The sequence below is a fragment of the Pinus tabuliformis genome, chromosome 3_2 (assembly GCF_031772625.1).
Source record: "Pinus tabuliformis cultivar Carrire ecotype Pingquan chromosome 3_2, CPIR1, whole genome shotgun sequence".
In the NCBI taxonomy this organism is placed as follows: domain Eukaryota; kingdom Viridiplantae; phylum Streptophyta; class Pinopsida; order Pinales; family Pinaceae; genus Pinus; species Pinus tabuliformis.
This window is the reverse complement of record NC_142302.1, coordinates 150672978-150695266: the sequence shown is the minus strand read 5'-3', so window position 1 is coordinate 150695266 and position 22289 is coordinate 150672978. Positions and strand designations below refer to the sequence as shown.

At 35.8% G+C, this 22289-nt stretch overlaps 2 protein-coding genes across 2 annotated transcripts; both read left to right on the top strand.

The window, feature by feature from the left end:
* The first annotated feature begins 13710 nt into the window (after positions 1-13710).
* On the top strand, positions 13711-14691 carry LOC149180250 (uncharacterized). Its single transcript, XM_089413824.1, has one exon. It carries the CDS (start codon positions 13711-13713, stop codon positions 14689-14691), a length of 981 nt encoding a protein of 326 aa, XP_089269950.1.
* Positions 14692-16535: 1844 nt separating this feature from the next.
* Positions 16536-17228, top strand: LOC149180249 (uncharacterized). The gene has a single exon (XM_089413822.1). It carries the CDS (start codon positions 16536-16538, stop codon positions 17226-17228), a length of 693 nt encoding a protein of 230 aa, XP_089269948.1.
* Positions 17229-22289: the final 5061 nt, after the last annotated feature.

Below are 22289 nucleotides of genomic sequence, written 5' to 3'. Positions count from 1 at the left end.
CAATTTGTTGTTTAAATGTGTTATACTATGAGAGAAACACGACTTCAGTCTTAGATTAGCAATGCTCTCTCACCCTAAAATGGCTCTGCCACCTATAGACCAATGATTTTTCAAATTGCTGAAGACAGAGAATTTAACTAGGACTGTATGTTTACACAAGAGCAAACAAACCTTAACAAGATAATCTCTACAAGGTTTCAACAATCATTTGCAACTCAAGTATTGTTCCAAAAACAATTTCCTCATACATCTTTAAACACATTTTGCCAAATTTTGCACATAAAAAAACACAATGAGCATCCTTTTGTATACACCATGAGTAGTTTTGTATGAAATTTTGCAAACAGAGAAGGTTTTTCATCGATTTTTATGAGCAATTTTTCAAACAAAGAGAATTTTTAAACACAATTTTGCAAACAGTGAGAGATTTTTGTAGTGGAGATGTTTTTACATGGTTTTTCACACAGTGAGAGTCTTTTTACCCAGTTTTACAAACAATGGTTTTTTTTTTTTAATACCATTTGTCGTAGGAGACAAAGAAATTGAAGACCTAAAGGCAAAAGAATTAATATCATTCCTTTTTTTCAAAGCTACAAAGGTCTGGTAAGTACATTCACCATGAATTTTATCTAAAGATTGCATGAATGAGAAGGTCAAATATATATATCTTTCTTGTTATATTCATGATGAGGTTATTTACTAGACAAGGCCATATTAATTGGTACACTAATCAGATGCAAATGGAAACCAAAATTGAATCTAAAGACTTCAATATAGAAAACTGGAGTAAGGATACAGTAGAAAAACTATACCAGGTAGGGCTACTAGAGTTTCTTAAAAAGTTCAATGGTCACAATGATAAAATCACACAAAGGTTCATAGAGCATTTTGAACATGGCTAAACCAGAGTTGGTGAACTTTCTATACCATTGAACCCAATCTTTATTTCTCAAGCATTGGACCTTCCTTTAATAGGAGAAGAATATCACAAGGGTCTGCATTTTAAGGAGAAGGGATGGACCTTTTTCCTGGAGAAACAAAGGAAGGGTTCCTTTGACAGGACAAGAGGGATTCCAAGAGATTGGCTCAGAGAGCCATGGTTAGAGTTGGTTTTGATTATCCAGAATTACTTCACTTGTGATAAGTGGTACAATGTGGTATACCTATATCATATCAAATTGCTTCAACATATGAAGGGAGATTGTAAAATCAACTTACCCTACTTCTTTTCAAAAATCCTAATCAAAATGATAGAGAATGTCAAGAACAAAAAAGAAGCCAAGGAAGCCAATATTTATCATCATGGGCTAATCAAGATACTTGTTGAGTATCGGGTAAGGAATAAGGGGCTGATTTGGAAGGAGTTTTTGGCTAAACATCATTTTGAAGAACAAACAACAGGGAATGAAGAGAAGTTTGAGCAATTGCATGTAACAAGAAGTATCATGCATTCTCCTTTGTATCCTAAGACAAGATTGAAGAAGAAGCAAGATGATATTATGATTGAAAAAGAGAAATCCTTTATGTCCATTCCTAGGAGGCCTAGAATAAAATCATAAGAGGAACCAAGCAACAAAGGAAAAGATCCAGAAATTTAAATTATTAGAACTGAGCCTCCACAAACATCAAAGCAGATTGATGAGATTATATAGAGATTGGAGGAGGAAGTCTAGGAAGAGCCCATAGAGAAAGACTCCTATTTTGAGGATGCTTGGGTAGGAGCCACCTCATCTCACTCATATGCCAAAGAGACTAGGGAAGAATCTAAAGAACTGCACAATGAAGTATATCTTAAGAAAATAGCAGAGCTGACAAGTGAGCTAGAAGACAACAAGATCATGGAGAGACATTTGAAAAAGGAGAACAAAATGTATAAAGAAAATAACAACAACATAATCAAGGAGAACAAGAAATTGAGCAAGCAGATTAAAAAGCTTGAGACTTAGAATATCCTCATCTCCAAACAAGCCTACAGATGGCTAAAGGAGAAAAAGTTATGGCAGTACAAATATGAGAAACAAAAAGTGAAGACTACCATCTACAAAGAAGAGAAACATGAGGGTATTGACATTCTCCTTCAGGCTGCATAGGAAGAAGCTACAGGATCAGGAACAGCAGGGGCATCATCACTCAGGAGATCCAAACAAAGGAGGCAAGCATGAGGACATGCTTGAACATCAGCAAGGGGGAGATGTTGGCCCTCAATTTTGGTCATCTTTGCCTATCCTAAATCCATTTATTTACCACCATATTCCATCCTATTTCACCTATATATGCCTCATTTTAGTCCTATTTTTCATATTTTGGTAACTAAATTAAGTTTTTCAATTTTTGGAATTTTTTGTAAAAAATGGGTTTTAAGAGTAAATTTGGACTGCATTAAAAATTCCCATAATAGCTTCATGGAAGTCATATGTGCAGGACACCTGGGTGATATCTGAGCACATATTTGGAAATATTGGGAACCACGGATGAAGAAACACCTATTGGTTCAGTCAAACTGAGCAAAAACGGGCTCAGTCAATGATGGTCAAACTTAACCTGTCATTCAGGAATTCCCAGCACAAATGAGAAGATTTATTATTTTGTGGGATTTTTCCTGATTTTGTGAACCATACTTGATGAGTTCGACTTGTATGGATGGATTAGGGTTGGTAAGGCTATTAGATCCATTATAGCAAGGTTTGTTTATGATTTTCTTATTTAAACAGAGTTTATGGACCATTCAAAAGAGTGTAATTTTGTATTAAGATTATTAGAGACTTTTGAGATAATTTGAAGAATCATTTCTATTGTTCTATTTGTTGTTCATGTTTTGGATGCTTTATTAAGTTAGTTGTAGCTGAAGAGTTCTTCAAGTGTACAAGGCAAGGCTGGAGGGTCCCCATACCAAGCTAAGTACACTTTGGTTAAATTTTGTATAAATTAACATAGTTTTGATTCAGTATTTCTTGTTTCAGTTTTATGATTCAGTTACTTAGATGTGTTATTATTTCTGCATGATTTTTGGATGATTTTGGTTTAAAATATAATTTGCATATGAGAGGACAACCAAGGATTTAAGTTAAATTCTCTTTCTATCAAATTATGAATCACGGCTAAAAATCATCCTTTTGCATTTCTTGAATTGTTGCTTGAATACCAGTTTATGATTTGATGCAATGGTAATGTTGTTAGAGTAGAACTATGAGGAAGGACAACCAGGACCTCCTAAGTTAGGAGCCTCTTCTCTTGCTTTCTTCACATCACAAAGTGTTGCTCTCTAGTTTCTCTTCTTGAGGACAGTACTATGGGGGAGGACAACCAAGACCTCCTAAGTTAGGAGCCTCTTCCTTCACTTACTGCATCTTGAATCAGAGACTTCTTTTAGTTTCTTTAAACTTAGAACTTATTTTTAATATGCATCTCCCTTAACCTTTGAGCCTTGCCTTCCGAAATTCTTTACCTTAAATCCATATACTTTGGACGTGCTTCCAAGTCTACAAACTCGGATTGACAAGTAAAACACCTGCGTTAGTTTACTTAGTAAATTGACCTAATAGGAACCACATAATCACAAAAAGTACAAGTCAGCCTAGGCAAGGAAATTTGACCTCATCAACCACATATAAATACACCACATGTCACATCACTTGGAGGCATCATCAGACATTCATATCTTCTCTTGATTGGTTCGATTTGCTCTAAAATTGCAAGTTTGAGTTCACACGTGCAAAGGAGAGAGAGACACTTATATTTCGGCCAACATTGACTTTATGTTTGGGATTGGTTTGACGAGCATTGACTTTGGAGATTCTGACTTCATTTGACCTGATTTTGGATCTGTGTGGAAGGTCGAGTAGACTGGGATCTTGACCAAAAATATTTAGACCATTTTGACCAACATTAACTGAAATTTCGAGCTAAGGTTTCCATGAGTCAAAGTTTTACTTTGACCAAATTTGAAGACAAAATTTGAGGGTTGATTTGACTAAGTTTGACTAAAGGAAGGAGGCCGCCTATTTTGACTAGTTGACCAAACTATTTGGGAGCTTATTTGACCATTGACCATGTCAGGTTAGGGCATCATTAATTTGTGTTGAATTTGACTAGAATGTGTGGATTTGACTTTTGACCATATATAACTATATTGCTCATATTGGTTTGGACATTGGATAGTTGACTTGGTTGGTCAAGGGTTTGATCCTTTGACTCATTGCTAATGTACTTGGATTATGTATCTCACTATTGAACATTTGATGACAATGTAATAGAAGAAGAATTTGGAAAGGGTTTTCCCCCTTGTGGGGTTTTTCCCTAGTCTTTGACCAAACTCCTGTGTCTCTATTGTTCTTGGTTGTTTTCTATTGTGTATTGTGCATTTGATTTATTGTTCTATCTACAAATTACTTATTGTCATTGGAAGATTGAAATTATCGAATAAAGTGATTGCTATTGAAAGAATAAATTAATTAAGTGATTGTTACAACATAGAACACTGGAAAATTAACACTCCTATACATCTGCAATGTCCATAATGAAAAAACCTACACAATAGACCTACCAAACCTTTTTCTCACAACAACATACTAAAAAACATCAACATTATTGGCTTGCCTGAAATATGAGGTTAAAGTTCCAACACCATATGCCCCACGCTTGAAATGTTGAGTCGCTTCTCACAATGCTTGCGGTCAAGAGAAAATCATTGTACTATACCTAAAATTTGATCCCAAGACTCTCATATAGGAACACAAGCCTAAGAAACTTCAATTTTAATCCATGGTCACATAGATACAATAGCATTTTACACAACCAATGACAACTTTAATAGGAAAATGCAGAGGGTTAGAATTACGACCAAACAAGTTTTGAATAGGAACTTACAATCATGATTTGTTGTGTTTAGAAAATAATAAGCTCCCTAATTAATAGTAGGTTGCTACAGAGGGTCCCAATTCAAAATGTTGGTCATCCTTGAAAATTCCACCCCTTGAATGCCTCAAAATATCAAATTCTATTGACTCAAATAAAGAGGAACTAAGTGGTATGTTAAGGTCAAAACAAGCTAAGGAGGTGCGACAAGGGAGGCTTTCAACACATTCAACTTCTTGCTCACATAGAAGACTAGTAGAAGGGAAAAGGTGATCCAAAGAAAACATATACCAAAACATTGATTGAAGCAACTTACAAGATTACCAAGTGCATGAATCCAGCCTAAAACACCTTGACACTTAGTCCTTATCCCAGTCATTACCCACTTCAATTGTACCAAGACATATAGAAACATTCAATTGTCATGAACCAAGGTTGATTTCACATGAAGAGGAGGATGATATGCACCCTTGGGTCACCCTTCCCAAGGCTTTTCCATATATTAGTTAATTGTGCATTCATTCCAAATTTAATGTGCATTGAAACCCATTTAAACAAAACAAAAATGGGGATGACCCTAAAGTCATGAACCCCATTTTTACCAAGATGCCAATGCTAAACTCAATCGCTCATTTGGCCCATATGTCTGGCTTCTTGTTCATGTCCCACTTTATATGTAAGAAGGAGACTCTAACAAAGTAGCTAATTTCTTGCTTAATTTAGAGATGGTGTTTTTAATTTTGATCCTTCACAACTGGATTTACCAATCATTGCTTTAATGACAATCATTGAATCCCATAACATTGGAAAAAAAATAAAAAAAAATAAATAAATAAAAAATAAAAAAATAAAAAAATCTAATATCCACCTCCTTGGTATAGAAAGACGACAAAATAAGACATTTGCTTTAACCAAATTATTTAATATCTTACCTAGACCTGTGGTATGAGAAATCAGAAGTTCATTTGAGATCATAAAAAACTTCCCTCTGCTCCTGCCACCCCAACATATAAAATATCATTCTTAACTAACAAATCACTACCTATTTGTAATAAGTAGAAAATCGAAATAATAAATTTACAAATTGATTCGAATAAACATTCATAATCTAAATGTAGAATTCAATAATTATATAATAAAAGCACAATTTGATGTAAGGTGGGGGATTACTAGAAATCTTCAATATAAAAAATAAAATATAACATTGTATACCTACTATATTCAATATAATATAATGACCTCATGAGGAATTCCTCTTCACTAACTTCTGTTGAGTTGTATCCTCATATGACTACATGTATCCTTTAAAGTACGAGCATAAGAATATACTTATTATTAAAATCTTAAAAATAGATTTTGAAAACATAAGATTATTTAGGTTTAGCACTTTTTTCTCTTCCCTATTTCTTATTTAGTGATTTGGGGTTGAATTAAAGATTATAATACAATTTGAGTGGGCTTAATGGTTAAGAGCATGTGTTTCCTCCTAAAAAATTGAGTTTAAAACCAAAAAAATAAAAATATATATACTTTGTAGACTTAGCAGTGAAATAGTTATACGGAAGTGGATCTCCTTGTCCCAGAGACAAAAAAAAATTATACAACAATTTAATGTATGACTTAAATGTGAACTTAAAATTAAATAATAATAATAATTAATATATAAAAATACTAATTAGATAAAGATAAAACAACGTAAATGATCAAACGTCGTACTTGATAAAAGTGGATTGGCACATTTAATTCATTTTTCTTGAACTCCCAAAAGTCTAGGAATTCTTGAACTCCCAAAAGTCTAGGAATTCATCACGAATCATGAGAACTTTGGCAAGGGCTAACCAGCCTGCCATCGGGCATTAAATGCCCAGATATATACGTGCTCTATAACAAAATAACAAATAGTGTTTGGTGGCTACATAAATTAAAAGTAAAGGCTGTGTGTTATTTTATTATAGAGCATGCATATACCCAGGCATTTAATGCCCTATGGCAAGCTGGTTAGCCCCTGCCGAGAACATTTTGTGGTGCTTAAAGATGGAGGACGTACATATCTCGTGGAAACTGTTTTTCTATAATTAAGAACCACCGGAAAGATTTAAAATTGAAGTGGACCTCTTACCATCCATCTTTATGGATCATCAACCACGAATTTTATTATTTTCATGCTAGCTGTCATAAATTAAAAAAACATACGTACATTATCTAACTAGCCGACAATAAATTAATAAATAAACCAAATAGAACCTTCATGAAACTAATAAATAAACCATTATACAGCTTTGCCTTTCATGGGGAGAAGAACCCTTGAATGCTTCGAATAAGTAGCCAGCGTAGGTAATGACCATTTCAAAAAAAACTTTCTTTGGTTTTATTCAAGGAAACATCAATACTACCTCTGTGAGTAAGTTTAAGTTATACCCTATCCCTAATAATAAGCTTTGAATATAGGGATATATAAGCTATTTAATATTCTTAATTGTTTTATAAACTTCTACTTATATTCTTCGTTATTTAATTTGAGAATCATGATCCAACCCTACTTATTAGATAGTTTATTACTATAAGCTTTGAATGTGTGGAGCATATAGAGATACATCACCCATTTCATAAAGATTCATTCTAATTTTTCATTTATATATAATTTCAATGACAAAAATGAACGTATATTTAATATTTAGTTAATTATTTTAAAATATTATTTGTATTCATTAATTGCAAAATTTAGATTATAAAATATATATAAAAAAAAAAAAAAGAATTTTTGTAATTATTTAGTTAAAAAATATAATATTTTATCAAAGAAAAATATTCACTGTGAAATGTAAAAATAAAAGTTTTAATCATTAATAATTTTTTTTTTTTTTTTTAAATTAAATATTTCTTTTTAAAATAATTATTTGTCTACCTGGGTAGTTCAAGCGGCGATGCCTGGGGAATGAAGTCTCACAAAACCAGAGAGCTTGGGTTCGAATCTTGTACTACCCTCCTAGACTTGCAAAGTAAATAATAGACATGTAAAATCGAACATGAGAAAATCCTACTAAGCTTAACAATATATATATATATATATATATATATATATATATATATATATATATATATATATAATAAAATTGGCATATATATTTTATATTGCTTAAAGTAATCACTTTTAAATAGGTTAAAATTGGCATATATAATTTATATTGCTTAAGGTAATCACTTTAAAATAAGTTTTATTGAAGAGAATATAATATCAAGAAAGTTATACAAAATTCTAATGTTCAATAGCAACAAAACAATTCCAAAATAAGTAATTTAGATTCTTAACATCAACCATTAAGTATTATTAGTGAAGCCTAATTTGTGCACTTCTTGGAAAGTAAGCTTTGGAACAAGAATCTATGTAAAAAGCTACAATTTATAAGATAATTAAGAAAACCACAACCCTTAAAGTTGATTTGTCCACTTGATTTACTCAAATTAAAATTTCCATTTCTATTTTAAAAAAATAGGTTGAAATTTCCATTTAACTTCTATTAAAAATAAAAGAATCTCATTTTAAAATTCATATACCTTCATCTTTTCAATAAACATATTATCTCTTTAATTAAAATCATATATTAAATCATTTTTATTAACTAAAATTATATATTAAATACTTTAAATAACCAAATTATTTAACTATATTGAACTATATTTTCATATTATATTCTGCATCACCATATATCCCTATCATAAATATTTTTTTTAAACCACTTTTTTTATTTTTTTTTAAATCTCCATAAATCCCTATATTTTTTAAAACCGCTTTCTTATAAATCTCCATAGATAATTTCTTTGAAATCTTCACAATATTTCCTTTTGAAATCACTTTCTTATGAAATCTCTTAAAAAAGAATATGTGCTGAAATGGAAATGAATCCTTTCAAGACCACACTAAATAACAAACCAAATAACTTACTTAGAAACCCACCCATTCTAATAATAATATTCTAATGCAAACAAAGGATTAGAATTACCTTCTTCCTAGTTTCCCGGATACTTCATAAAACCAAAAAACTAGATGCTTCATAGAACGTATAAGCTATTAATTTTGAAGTCCCATGAGGAATAAATAACATCATAGTGCATAAATAGGTCTCCGCTCATATGTTTGTGAGATCCATATATATATATTTTAGTATAATCGATGTATTCCAAGGTTCATCACAAAAGAAATACCTTACCATTCATTTGGCCAAAGGATAGCTCCTTGAACCATGATAACAATAAGGAATAAGGTCTTAATTACCATTATTAGGTTAAAGAAAGAAAATGTTTAACTTAATGTTCACCTTTAAACTTAAATTAACAGCTCCTTGAACCATGATAACAATAAGGAATAAGGTACATTTCAATAGGTTAAAGAAAGAAAATGTTTACCTTAATGTTCACCTTTAAACCTAAATTAATAGCTCCTTGAACCATAACAATAAGGAATAAGGTCTTAATTACCATTATGTTTGTGAAGAACATTTCAATAGGTTAAAGAAAGAAAATGTTTACCTTAATGTTCACCTTTAAACCTAAATTAATAGCTCCTTGAACCATGATAACAATAAGGAATAAGGTCTTAATTACCATTATGTTTGTGAAGTACATTTCAATAGGTTAAAGAAAGAAAATGCTTACCTTAATGTTTACCTTTAAACCTAAATTAAGAGAAAAATTTCCCACATGGTTGACTATGTTGTGTGTTTTAATAAATAATTGATATAAGTTTCTCACTATTGAGTTTCACTAGACATTTCCTTGCCATGCTATTATGGAATTTTAATAATGACATGTATTAATATTAGTAATAATTTGTTATTTTTCTTAAATTAGAATAAACAATTATATTAATAAAAAACAAGTTATATGAAGATTAGCAACAATATAAAGATAATGATTTTAGGATATTATTATGATTAGACAAAATATTGGACAAAATAATAAGTCCAAACACATGAAAGTCATTCACATTTGGTTTAATTTTATTCAATGTTTCTTATAGCATTGTATATTTCAAAGCTTTTGTAGGAGTGTGATTAACTATGTAATTTGCACAATCAATAGCTTTCACCCCATAATGAGGATTTAATCCCATAGATTGGATCATATAATTTCCCATTTCCTTTAGTGTGTGATTTTTTCCTCAACAATATCATTTTGTTATGGTGTATATGGAATAATATATTACATTTGAATATCGTATGTAGGATAGTAAGTCGTAAAATTGTTGTTAGCATATTCACCTTCATTATATGGCCTTGACCTTCGAAGTTGATGTCCAAATTGTTTTTCTACTTGGGCCTTGCAGGCCAAAAACGTGTTAAAAGCTTCACTTTTAACTTCTTGGAAATAAACCCCAAGTGCATTCAAAAAAGCTATCAATGAAATTTAAGAAGTACTTGAAGCCATAGAAAGAAGCAGTAGGAAATGGACCACACAAATCACTATGAACAAGTTGCAAGGGAGCCAAGGCATGTTTGTCAAAATTGTCTCGATGATGATTTTCAAGTACACAAATGGGAGAAAGACCATCATTACAAGAAATAAGAGGAAGACTAGTCACCATACTCTAATTACATATTTTTTGCAATAAGCAATGATTTAGATTACTAAATCACTCATGTCAAGGTTTACTTAAGTTGTTTCTATGATCAATAAAAACTGTTAGAAGAATTGATGACCCAAAGTTGTCAAATATGTACAACCTAGTAATATCATGACCAATTCTAGTTGTTTTTTTTTCAAGGAACGGATAAAGGTTTATATATTAATAAAAGTTGGAATTTGGGTCAAAACCCTTACAACATTCCTAAAAATTTTGACATGCAACACTTTCACTAGTCCACAAAATGGATATTTTGGTTATTTTGGTCACGTGACATTTTTTCCTTCCTATTTTAAATACATATCTATTGAATATTCGACAAAAACCCTTACTATCACAATGTACTTACACAACAACATAATTCACCAACATTTACAGAGCTGTAGACAAAGATATTATCAATTTCAAACACTAAGGCCAACCATTTTGCTCCAACCTTATCCTGGGGTTCTATACCTCTGTGGGCAATAAATTTTCTTCCTTGCAGGGGAAGCGTTGGTCCCAACTGCCTTCGTACCATGTTGATCACCACAATTCTTCAGTTCCTCTAGAGAAAACACCCTAATGCTCAGAGTTGTAAGTTATGCATGATCGTTGTCCAGGAGCTGCTCTAGATTACTTTGTTGACATTCTTGCTTGGCTTCCATGTAAAGTTGAAAAGATTGCCTTTTTTGCACTGCCATTTCCTATTTCTATTGCATTGTCACCAACAATCCTTCAGCCAAATCCAACAATCTCTCTAACAACAAGCCGACATTAACATTCTTTAAATTTTGTGGTGGGTCTACCATAGTAGGGAAGAACCACTCCACGCGATGAGCCAACAAACAAGTGAGCTTTTGCCACACACCAAAACCTGGATAGAAAAGCAACACATATTGAATCTGAGGGACCTGATGACCCTTTAAATAATCAAGGCGGGACCTTTTCCATGAGCTCAAATGGAATGAAGAATCCACACCCTGACTAGATTCCAAATGAAACTAGAGAAGAGAAAATCGAGGGATACAGAGGGACGACAAAATTAACTCCATCCAACTGCAAAATGGATGTTTCTTCAGAGTAGAGGTGGCCGCAGGCAGGTAGGTGGCGCGCGCGCATCCCTGTACCTGCACAGAGACAGAACATCAATATTTAACTTGGTAAATTCGGGCTCCCGCGATAGCTGTTACCATCTCCTTTCGACCTGTCGGCATCCGTTTTCCTGTGCGCATGGTCAACTATCTTTCTGGCGGTTTAGGTGGCGGTTTCCGTCAATGGAAAATATGGATATTGAAGTGGAGGCCCTTGATTATTCCCTGGATCCATTCGAGGGACAAACCATTTTTGGCAGTCGAAGCCCTAACCCTAATATTGACTGCTCTGCTCCACCTTACCCAGGTTCATCATTGATTGTCTCGCTTCCTGGAACCTCCTCCTCGCCGCTACATTTTGGATCTCTCTCATTGGAATCAACGGGCCTTGATTGCCCCCCGCTTTCCCCCAGCACTCTCGATCTCCTTACTGCCATATCGCCTCCTTCACCTGCTTTCGATCCGCTCCCCACCCATAACCCTTCGCCCCCTCTGTGTTCTTCTCCTCTGGTTTCTGCAAACCCTAATACCCTCCCTTCGGGTTGTTTCGACTCTCCGGTCATCAATTCAAAAGCTGCGACTCCTCTAAAGGATGTGGGCTCGGATCCGTTGACAGAACACCCATCGGCGCCAAGAACAGGAAAGAGAAAGGTCAAGTGCGTGAAATCTTCAACAAAGGACCTTACCATTACATTTGGCGAAGACATCCCAATGGGCGAGGTGGTGGACAAGGCCAACAGGGTTCTTGTTGGGCATGTGAGAGGAAGAGCTTACTCAGCAACCAGGCTCACAAATTGGGTAAAAGAGATCTGGGGAGGCATACTTCAGGAACTTCCAGAGGTTCAGAGCTTGGCTAGAGGTTGGTTTTCCCTTCATTTTTCTAAGGCAGACTACACTGATCTGATACTTGCGAAATACTGGCATATAGAGATGGCACCAGTCCTCCTCAAGCGGTGGTCACCACTTTTTGATCCAGAACGGGAGCAAATTGGAGCAAGACCTATCTGGGTGCAATTACCAGGCCTTCCTCTACAATTCTGGTCTGAAGCAGTGTTTATTAGGATTGGAAATGCCCTTGGGACTTATCTGGAATATGACAAGACCTATGTACAAACTAAAAACCGTGCGCTGGCGAGAATTCTGGTACATTTGGACACTAGGGAGGGTCTGGAAGAGAAGATTACCCTGAAGTGGAGGCACTACACCAGAGTACAGATTCTGGATTATGAGGGTGTTTCGTTCCGCTGTAGAAGGTGCCATAAGGTAGGGCACGTTTTCAAGGAATGCCCTCTGCTCACGAAACCAGCAGATCCCCTGGGCTCTCCATCGCCACAAAAAGGAAAAGCTATTGTTTCGGCATCTCGGATCAACACCCCGGCTCCAAAACTTTTCAATTTGGGTGAATCCTCAAAGGCTGCGGAGGAGACCTTCAAGCCGCCCTCGCCCCCTCTAACTCAGGCAAGAGCTGCTGCTGCTGCGGAGATGGCACGAAAATCGGGTACTTCTCCTCTCTTACCCCTTTCCTCACACTTATTATCATTGTCACATTCCGTTGTTTCATCTTTGGATTGTACTTCACCTCTGGCACCTGCAATTATTTGCACGATATCCTCCCTTACCGTCCATCCGACCCCATCCTCATCCGGGTTTTTGGCCAACTCCCTCTCCGTATTGCCTCACTCTTACAATCTTCGCTCTTGGCACATACCGGGTCCTGACTCTCAATCTGGGCTAGGTCTAACCCCCTTGGACTGCCTGAACAATCTTCCCGAGGGCGTAAATCTTTCCTATCAAAGGCCATTCAGAAAGCTGGAGCCAAGGTTGCCTCTGGAAAGCAATCCACCATGGAAGGGATTCTTAGTGCATGGCATACCCCTGGAGGGGTTCCACCATGAAATGCCTCTCCTTTAACTGTAGAGGTCTGGCTAGTACCTCCAAAAAACTAGCCATGCAGAGGTTGATTGAAAATGAGCCGACAGATATTATAATGTTGCAGGAGACTTTGGGCAAAGCTGATTCTATTGAGCAAACCCTTACTACCATCATTCCTGGGTGGCACTTCCATGCCCTGGATGCCATAGGTAGAGCTGGGGGTTAGCCATAGGATATAATCCTCAATCCATCAATGTATCTACCACCTGAGGGGAGGCAGGATTTATAGGAATGGATCTTTTCTCGACTGAGCTTGGTGAGACCTTGAGAATCATCAATGTATATGGCCCTTGCCAGTGGAGAGAAGATTTCTGGCAGACCTTTCTTCAATCAAACATGACATCTATGGATCAGGTTATCATAGGGGGCGATCTAAATTTCTCCATAGGATATGGGGAATCCTGGGGATCACAAGCCCAAGTTGACCCCATGTCTGATTTCTTTAAGGACATTCTAGACCAGCACAATCTTACAGATATCCCCATGAACAAGCCTATGCCAACGTGGAGGAACCGGAGAGTAGGGGAAGCAGCCCTGGCTAGAAGACTCGACAGATTCCTGATCAAAATCCCCCTGCTTCAAAGATTAACCAGATACAGACAATGGGTGGGGTCAGGGGGAATATTAGATCATTCTCCTATTTACCTGGAGATTCTTGGACCTGATGCCAAGCCAAAGGCCCCCTTCAAATTCAATCATGTCTGGCTCCAAGATGAGGGATATTCATGTTTAGTCAAGGACTTTTGGACCTCCCACCCTATCACAAATCACAGAACAGCGGCTGAAGGTTTCTGCCACAACCTATCTCAGCTTAAACAATTAACCTTGGCTTGGGCAAAGGAGAAGAAGGCTAAGGATGAACAATCGATTACAGCCATTGAAGCTGAGTTGAACAATTTGCTGGATGACAAAAATCTTGGCTTTACCTCAACAACAGAGAAAGCTAAGCTGATTGAGCTTGAAAAGCAGAAAGACAAGATTCTCAAGGAGAGGGAAGAATCATGGAGACTGAAGAGTAGGGCTATTTGGTTAAAAGCAGGAGATGAAAACACCAAATTTTACCAAAATTTTGCCAAGGGAAGGAAGACTGCAAACACTATTTGGAAAATGCCCCTTCCTGATGGAGAGCAAGCTGACAATTTCAAAAGCTCTCCAGATTGGGCACCTCCCACTTTCGGAATCTGTTTAGATCTCCCCAAGAAGCCAATCTAGCTGAAATCATACAAGTGGCTGGACTATTCCCTAGATTTGTGGGGGAGGAAGCTGCGAATGAATTAAATTCTCCTGTCACCCTGGAGGAACTTGAGGGGGTCTTAAAGTGGTTTAAAAAGGACAAAAGCCCGAGTCCAGATGGGTGGACAATCGAATTCTATTTGGCTTATTATGATCTATTGGCCCTGGACCTACTACAGGTCGTGGAGGAATGTCGATCATCAGGTAGATTGTATAATGCTATCAACTCTACCTTTATTGCTCTCATCCCTAAAACAGATTCCCCTACTTCCTTTAATGATTTCTGGCCCATCTCCCTCTACAACTGCCTTTATAAGATCATTACCAAAATCATCGCTAATCGTATCAGACCTATCCTATCTCAGCATATCCTCCCTGAACAATTTGCTTTTCTCGAAGATCGCCAGATACATGAAGCTATTGGTACTGCTCAAGAAGCCATTCATTCCATTCATGCCCGAAGACTAAAAGGTATCATCCTCAAAATTGATCTGGCCAAGGCTTTCGATCGAGTGAGTTGGCTATATATTAAAATGCTTCTTATCCACCTGGGCTTCCCCCACTTATTTACCACTTGGATAATGGCTTGCATAACCCCCACCTACAATCTTCTCATAAATGGCTCTGCTTCTCCTTTCTTCCATGCTAAAAGAGGACTCAAGAAAGGTTGTCCACTCTCTCCTCTTCTCTTCTTGATTTTCATGGAGTGCCTGAGCAGACTCATCTATCATGAAAAGCAGAATGGCAGATTATCAGGTTTAAAGATTATTGATCAGTGTTACCTGACTCATCTCCTGTTTGTGGATGATGTCCTCATCTTCTTGGATGGAAGTATTCGTGATTCGGTCGCTCTTGATAAGATCCTTGCCACTTTTTTCAGAGCCACTGGTATGATGGAAAATCATACAAAATCCACCATTTCTCAGGCATACACATCTGCACAAGAGTCCAATTTTGCCTTGCATCGATTCCCTTATAACCCTTGACCACTCGACCAGGGCTTCAAATATTTGGGTTTCTGGATCAAGCCCTTGGGACATAAGATAGCGGATTGGACTTGGCTGATCACCAAATTTGAGAAGAGGATATCCCACTGGAGCCATCGCTTTTTATCCAGAGCAGGAAGGTTGGTGCTTATTAAATATGTCCTGGAGGCTACCCTGGTTTTCTGGATGGCATTAGCCTGGATTCCTAGAGGTATTCTAGCTCGTCTCAAGAAAATATGCTGCAAATACCTTTGGAATGGAGGTTAGGACAAACGAGTCTTTGTGTGGATAAGCTGGGACAAAATTGCCCTGCCAAAAAAGTGGGGAGGATGGGGCCTTAAAGATCTACCATCCTTTGCACATGCTCTGGCTGCAAAAATGGGATGGACATTACTTACCAAGCATAATCTCTGGACATCCATTTCATACCACAAATACATCTGGCCCCTTCAAGTCATGGATTGGATTAGACTGCCTAGTTGGAACAGAACAGGCATATCATCGGTTTGGAAAGCTCTATTGTGCTCACTCCCCCTCATCCGCAGCCACCTTACTTGGAGAATCAATGCAAGAACCAGTGCTCGCATTGGGATGGACCCATGGACCGGAGGAGGGGGTAGATGTTTCCTCCCATGAGATCTTATCCGATTACTTAACATACAGAACATAAAGGTAATCGCCCATATTGCGGACCATGAGAATTCATCCATTCTTTCACAAGCTTGGAAATCAGTCGCGCAACTTAACTTGCCTCCCCATTGGCACCTCATTTGGGATGAATATACTAACGCTTTGAGTGAATCTCATATCCACATCAAGGAAGGCCTAGATGAGCTCATGTGGAGCAAGGCGGATTCTGGTTTCTATTCTCCCAAGGAAGGCTACCTGTGTCTGATTCAAAACAAACAACCAGAAATCATACAGAGATGGTGGAAGCTCATTTGGAAATTAAAAACTCCACCCCGGACCAGACCTTTTTTCTGGTGCATCCTTCGGAATAAGGTTCCTACTGGGGACTCGCTTATGCACAGATCCTTGTATGGTCCAAATTGGTGCATTCTCTGCAAACAAAACTCTGAATCGACAGAACATCTGTTCCTCTCCTGCTTTACAACAAAACAAATATGGAATGACGTGGCTGCTGAGATCAGGTTCACGGGAACATGGGAAGGTGACAACATTTTAGCAGCATGGGAAGCCTGGAACAGAGCTCATGCAGGAACAAACCTGTCGTGCCTTCCTCTGATCATATGTTGGGCAATATGGTTGGCCAGGAACAAACTGACCTTTGACAATGGCACGATCTGCTGGCAGTCCACTATTGCCAAAATCATTGCATCCTATCATGAACTACCTAAATATACTCCACCTCGCCCACGCAGACCTGCTGCCCCCGACCCTATAGACTACTCCTCTCCATGGGCATATTTTGATGGAGCTGCTCAGCAACACGGATGTGGGGGGTGGGGGGGTTCATACTATACCTCACTGAACAACATTACTTCAAAGTCAAGATGGGTCTTGGCGTAGGAACGAACAACTTTGCAGAACTTATTACTTTTCGTCATCTATTGCATTTTGCTTTAAATCATGACTGCAGAGACATACAGATCTATGGTGACTCAAATAATATTATAAATTGGATTAACCAAAATACTAGATGTCACGCACACACACTCTTAAATATTCTAGATGAAGTAATGCATTTCAAATCTCAATTTTATTCATTTCTTGTTCGTCATATCTACAGGGAGCATAACCACAGTGCCGATAAAATTAAATTCACATACTGCATAACATTAGGGCTCATAGGTTGGCAATGCCACCTATTAAAATGATTAAGACATAGGGGAAGTGCCTTAAGTCTCCATGGCCAAGATTAAATGTATGTTGCATCCCAATGCCAGCCTTTTCTGAATGTGAGTTATGATCTAAGCAAAGAGTGGGATATATGTTGGATCCCCCACACGATTAAGTACTAGTGTTCTAATGATGAGGAATTTGAAATTAAAACTATGATAATTAAGATTTCCAACCATAATTATGGGATAGGAGCGTGTTGAATTAAACTTTGATCCAATTCAATTCTACCCTTTTCCATCATTGCCCCTTTTTTTCCATTGAATTTGCCACTAAGTTTAACTGCATGTACACATGGAAGAACACCAGCTCAAACTGACTAGCAATTTGAGTGACCCTTTGAGAATAGGAGGATGATTTGGCTTAGCAGTTTCTTGGTCTTTGACAATTAGCGAATAGAAATCATTAAGTCTCAAAATACTTATAGTTTGAGAACATTCTTAGCGAGTGCAATTTCCAGGCCCTTCCATAGTGCTAGGTATTTGGCTTGGTTATTGGTCGCTATGTCCAATCCCTAAGCATATTGAGACTGAATTTTACCGTCAGGGGGAAAAATAACCCCTCCCGCTCCTGCCTCCCCTAGAACAATTTAAGTTGTTAGGACATCCTTAAGATCTTTTAAATCCTTCATTACATCTTAGTGAGGTGAAAATTCTTTTCTTTGACCTTCAATTGAATGAGTGATTTGATGCATTGTTAAAAGGTTGTGAGAAACACTTGGGACACATATTATATTATTAAATAGGCCATCATCTAGTTGAACTATTCCCAACCCTACAATATTAAGAGATCTATCATCACCAACAAATATTTGTTTAGTGTTACATTCATTAAGAATAGAAAAGATGGCTTTATCCTTGACCTTATGTTAAGAATATCTAAAATCACTAAGCCAATCATTAGAAGAAGTAGATGTTGCATTGAAGGAAAAACTAGAAGCAAAATGTACATTTCTATGAGAAGAGGAGTTAGAAGAAGAATACTTAAAATTGGTGTTATGCTTCTTCATTGTTGCTTTTAAAACTTCCATCTTCTTGAAACATCTAGACTAAAGATGACCATCTTGACGACAAAAATTACGATAGCTCTCAATTTTCTTACCTTTTTTATTTAGTTCCTTTATTACCATTGGAAAGAGGGATTGGCTTAGAGGATTTGGTACCCTTGGTTTATTTGTTGTTACAAGGATATTGCTTCTTTGGATTATTGGTTTTATCCCTCTATTATGCCACCAAGGCTTTGCTAGATATACGTATAGTGTTAATCACTCCAAGATGCAAGACCTTATCTTGTTCTATAATCAAATAAATAAGTTTTAAAAGTGGACTTTTTATAAGTAGCCCTTTAACTAATAAGTGTTTATCTAGTAGAGTGAAAACTAGATACAAAGGAAGAATAAGTGGTGCTAAGCTTAGGAAAAATAACATATGCAATTTGATCCTCTATATTGATTATTTTATATTCTATAAGTAAAATTCTAAGCATTTTGAACTTAGATATAAAATATTCAATGTAAGAGAAATCACTGAGATTTAAAGCAATCAATTGGTTTATGAGATGGTGGGATCAAATCTCATTGTATTTGGCATACTTAGTTTTCAACTTTTGTTATGCTAAATCTAGGGTCTCAATTCCTTGAATGTGAAATATAAGATTAGTGGAGATGGCCATTCCAACTAATCCAAATGTTTTTCCATTTTTATTATTCCATTTGATTTTATTATCTCATTCGATTATCTTTAATGCATTAAAAGATAACTTTTTGTTTCCAAGGTAACTAGTTAAAATCGACTACTTCTATTGTATCTTCCACATAGTATTTCCATGAAAACTAGTTTGAATTGGGAAGTAGGAGATCACCTAGACTAGCCATGTTACTATATGCAAGTAAGAAGATTTCAAAAGCATACTCTTATTGTATGGATAGAAAGCTATGAAAAAAAATTGACACTAAAAGCCGAGTGTGGATGTCAAAATTATGTCATTTTGAATAAATGCATAAAAATGAACCAAAGTGCCATGTGACAAATGGAAGTTAATTAACATGGTGATTGATACACAATGAGCTTGTTGAGTAAAAAATGTTCCTTTCTTCTCTAACTTTCATTATAAGCTCACATTTACAAATAAGTTATTGTTTAATATAACTAATTTACTTTTATAAAATAGGTGAGAGTCATTCTTATAATGAAATTATTTTATAAATTAAAGTCACATGCAAAAACAAATTTTCTTTTTTTGTTGGCTTGACCCATGGGGATTTGAACCTCAAATCTCATTGTTTGCATAATACTTTATATCATGGCAATTGCTAATTGAGCTACCCCCATGGGCTCCATGTAAGAAATAACAAATAAAAACACACTAAAATATAATTTTAAAAGACATGAAAAAACACCCATTAGAGTGACTTTATGAATTATTTAATTTTATACTTTAAGTAAAATGCACTTTAAATTAATTTATAGATGTTTTATTTTTATAATTTGAGTGAAATGCAATTTACACAATAAATCTATGCTACAATTTAGTTTTATAATTCAAGTGGAATAATTTTTAAGTTAATTTATGAGTGATTCACTTTTATAATTTAGGTGAAATGCACTTTATTATAAAGTTACACTATCATTTAAAGTTGTATGAACTTTTTTCTAAAAGCAATTTAATGAAAATAATGACTTTAACTTAAACTTCTAATTTAATAAAGTAACATTTAACCAAGTGAATTAATAAAAATATATAACAATAGTTAAGAAAGAGAACATGGGTTGCTTCTTCTTCTTATTTTGCTTATTCTAGAAGTGTGTGCTTACCCGCAAAACTTTTCTTTTGCTTGACAAAAAAATCAACACCACTGCATACAAAATAAACATTTTTTTTTCAAAAAAAGAAAATCTAAAACTTTATAAACTTGGGGTTAGATCTCATTTCCTCCACACACACAAAAAAAATTAAACTTTTATCTCTATTTTTTATTTGTCACAATCACACAAAGTCGAGGCAAAGAGCATATGTAACAAAAGTAAACATTTTCCTCTATGTTTCTTATTTATCAAGATAACACATGGCACACAAGAAATAATATATACAAAGTAGGATTTACAAAAAAATGCAATTTTAAAACATATTGAAATAGATTTTAAAAACCATAATAAAAATATATACTTCTGCATTTGGTATAAATAGTCATATCTTGGGTAAGCAAAAACCTTTTTGAGTGAGATGAAAAATGTTTCTAACAAAAAACAATGTTCCAAGCACACTAGAACAATTCTCTTGGCCTCAAAATGCTCACAAACAACAAAATCTAGAAGTATATTGATGCATGCAAAGACAAAGATTCAAGGCCTCAATTAGTTTATTTTTTACTAAAAATTTTACCATTCCACGAAATCATTTGAACCACCATTGATGGAAAAGGTATTGGAAAAGGGAGTAGGAAAGAAAAAACTAAAGTGGGTAGAGAAGAGTAGTCCATAGCACCATTTTTGTACTAGTTCTTCGTCGTATCTCATCTTGGGCGTAGCCTTATCACAAGAATGGGATCAATTATTCATAAGCACTTTGTAACATACCCACTACTATTTGTAGTCCCTAATAAGGGTAGAAGGAGATAGTTTCTATGTTGGCCCAACCTCCAAAGTCCAGTTATGGAAATGGGGTCTATATTTTTCAACCTTTTTCAACTTTATTAAAATTTTAAATGGACGACATCATTGTATTCGTCTCATCGATAACTTTCCAATGGCATAAAAAATGCCTCATTCCAAATCCAGAATCAAAAGATAAAGCCAGTTAAAGTTTGGCCAATCATATAGTGTCGGGTCATCTACTTGCCACGTGGCACCAACATAGTCTCCACAGGGCTACCTAAACCAACCATCTCACCGCCACATGGCAGTGTTACCTTAGCTTATGGCCGGTTCATATTAGGTCACAAATTAACCCCACTCCACGACTCTCATGGGTGAAACTATAAAATAATGTACATTATATATTCGATGTATGTAGTTATGGGCCCTATATGGCCACGCCACCCTCGGAATATAATCTCAATGGGTTCCAATACAACTCCCTAATGAAACTACCAGGGAACGACCTTCCGGACCATGCGGATCATGTTGAATGGTGTTATAATTGATGCCAACATCAGTTCTTGAACGCTCTTAATATTTATCTGAATTGCATATGTTGGAAACACCAATAGTCAAGAAGCCCTACATTTATTGATGATTTTTAGGATGAAGATCAATGAATTTGCTTTGGAGACCACCATCACTTGATGTTCCTCATCATGTCGATTATAACGACATGTGTCACACCTTGAGGCTCCTTACAGTTTGGGAGTTATGACATATTAAAGATTGAAACCCCTATTTGTGGTCAAATTTCCCAAGATTAAATAATACGATAACTTGATTTTTGGTTTATTGGAGATATATATTTGGTTCAAAAATATAAATTAATTTAATATGGCGTAAATCAATCTTATTGACAAAGTCAACTTAAAAGGGGGAATTGAATTTGGCTCCAAAAGAAGTCGGCCTCACATTTTGGCCCCAAATATTTTAAATTTGAAATTTAGTTTTACCTCTCATTTTCATTGGTCGGCTCCAAGTTTTGAGGGATAGTCAGCCCCTCTAGAAGCCCCACTTTCACTATAAATAAGAGGTTCATTTCACCTCCTAAGAGAAATCAATTGTTCATGAATTTTATCTGAGTCCACGGGCA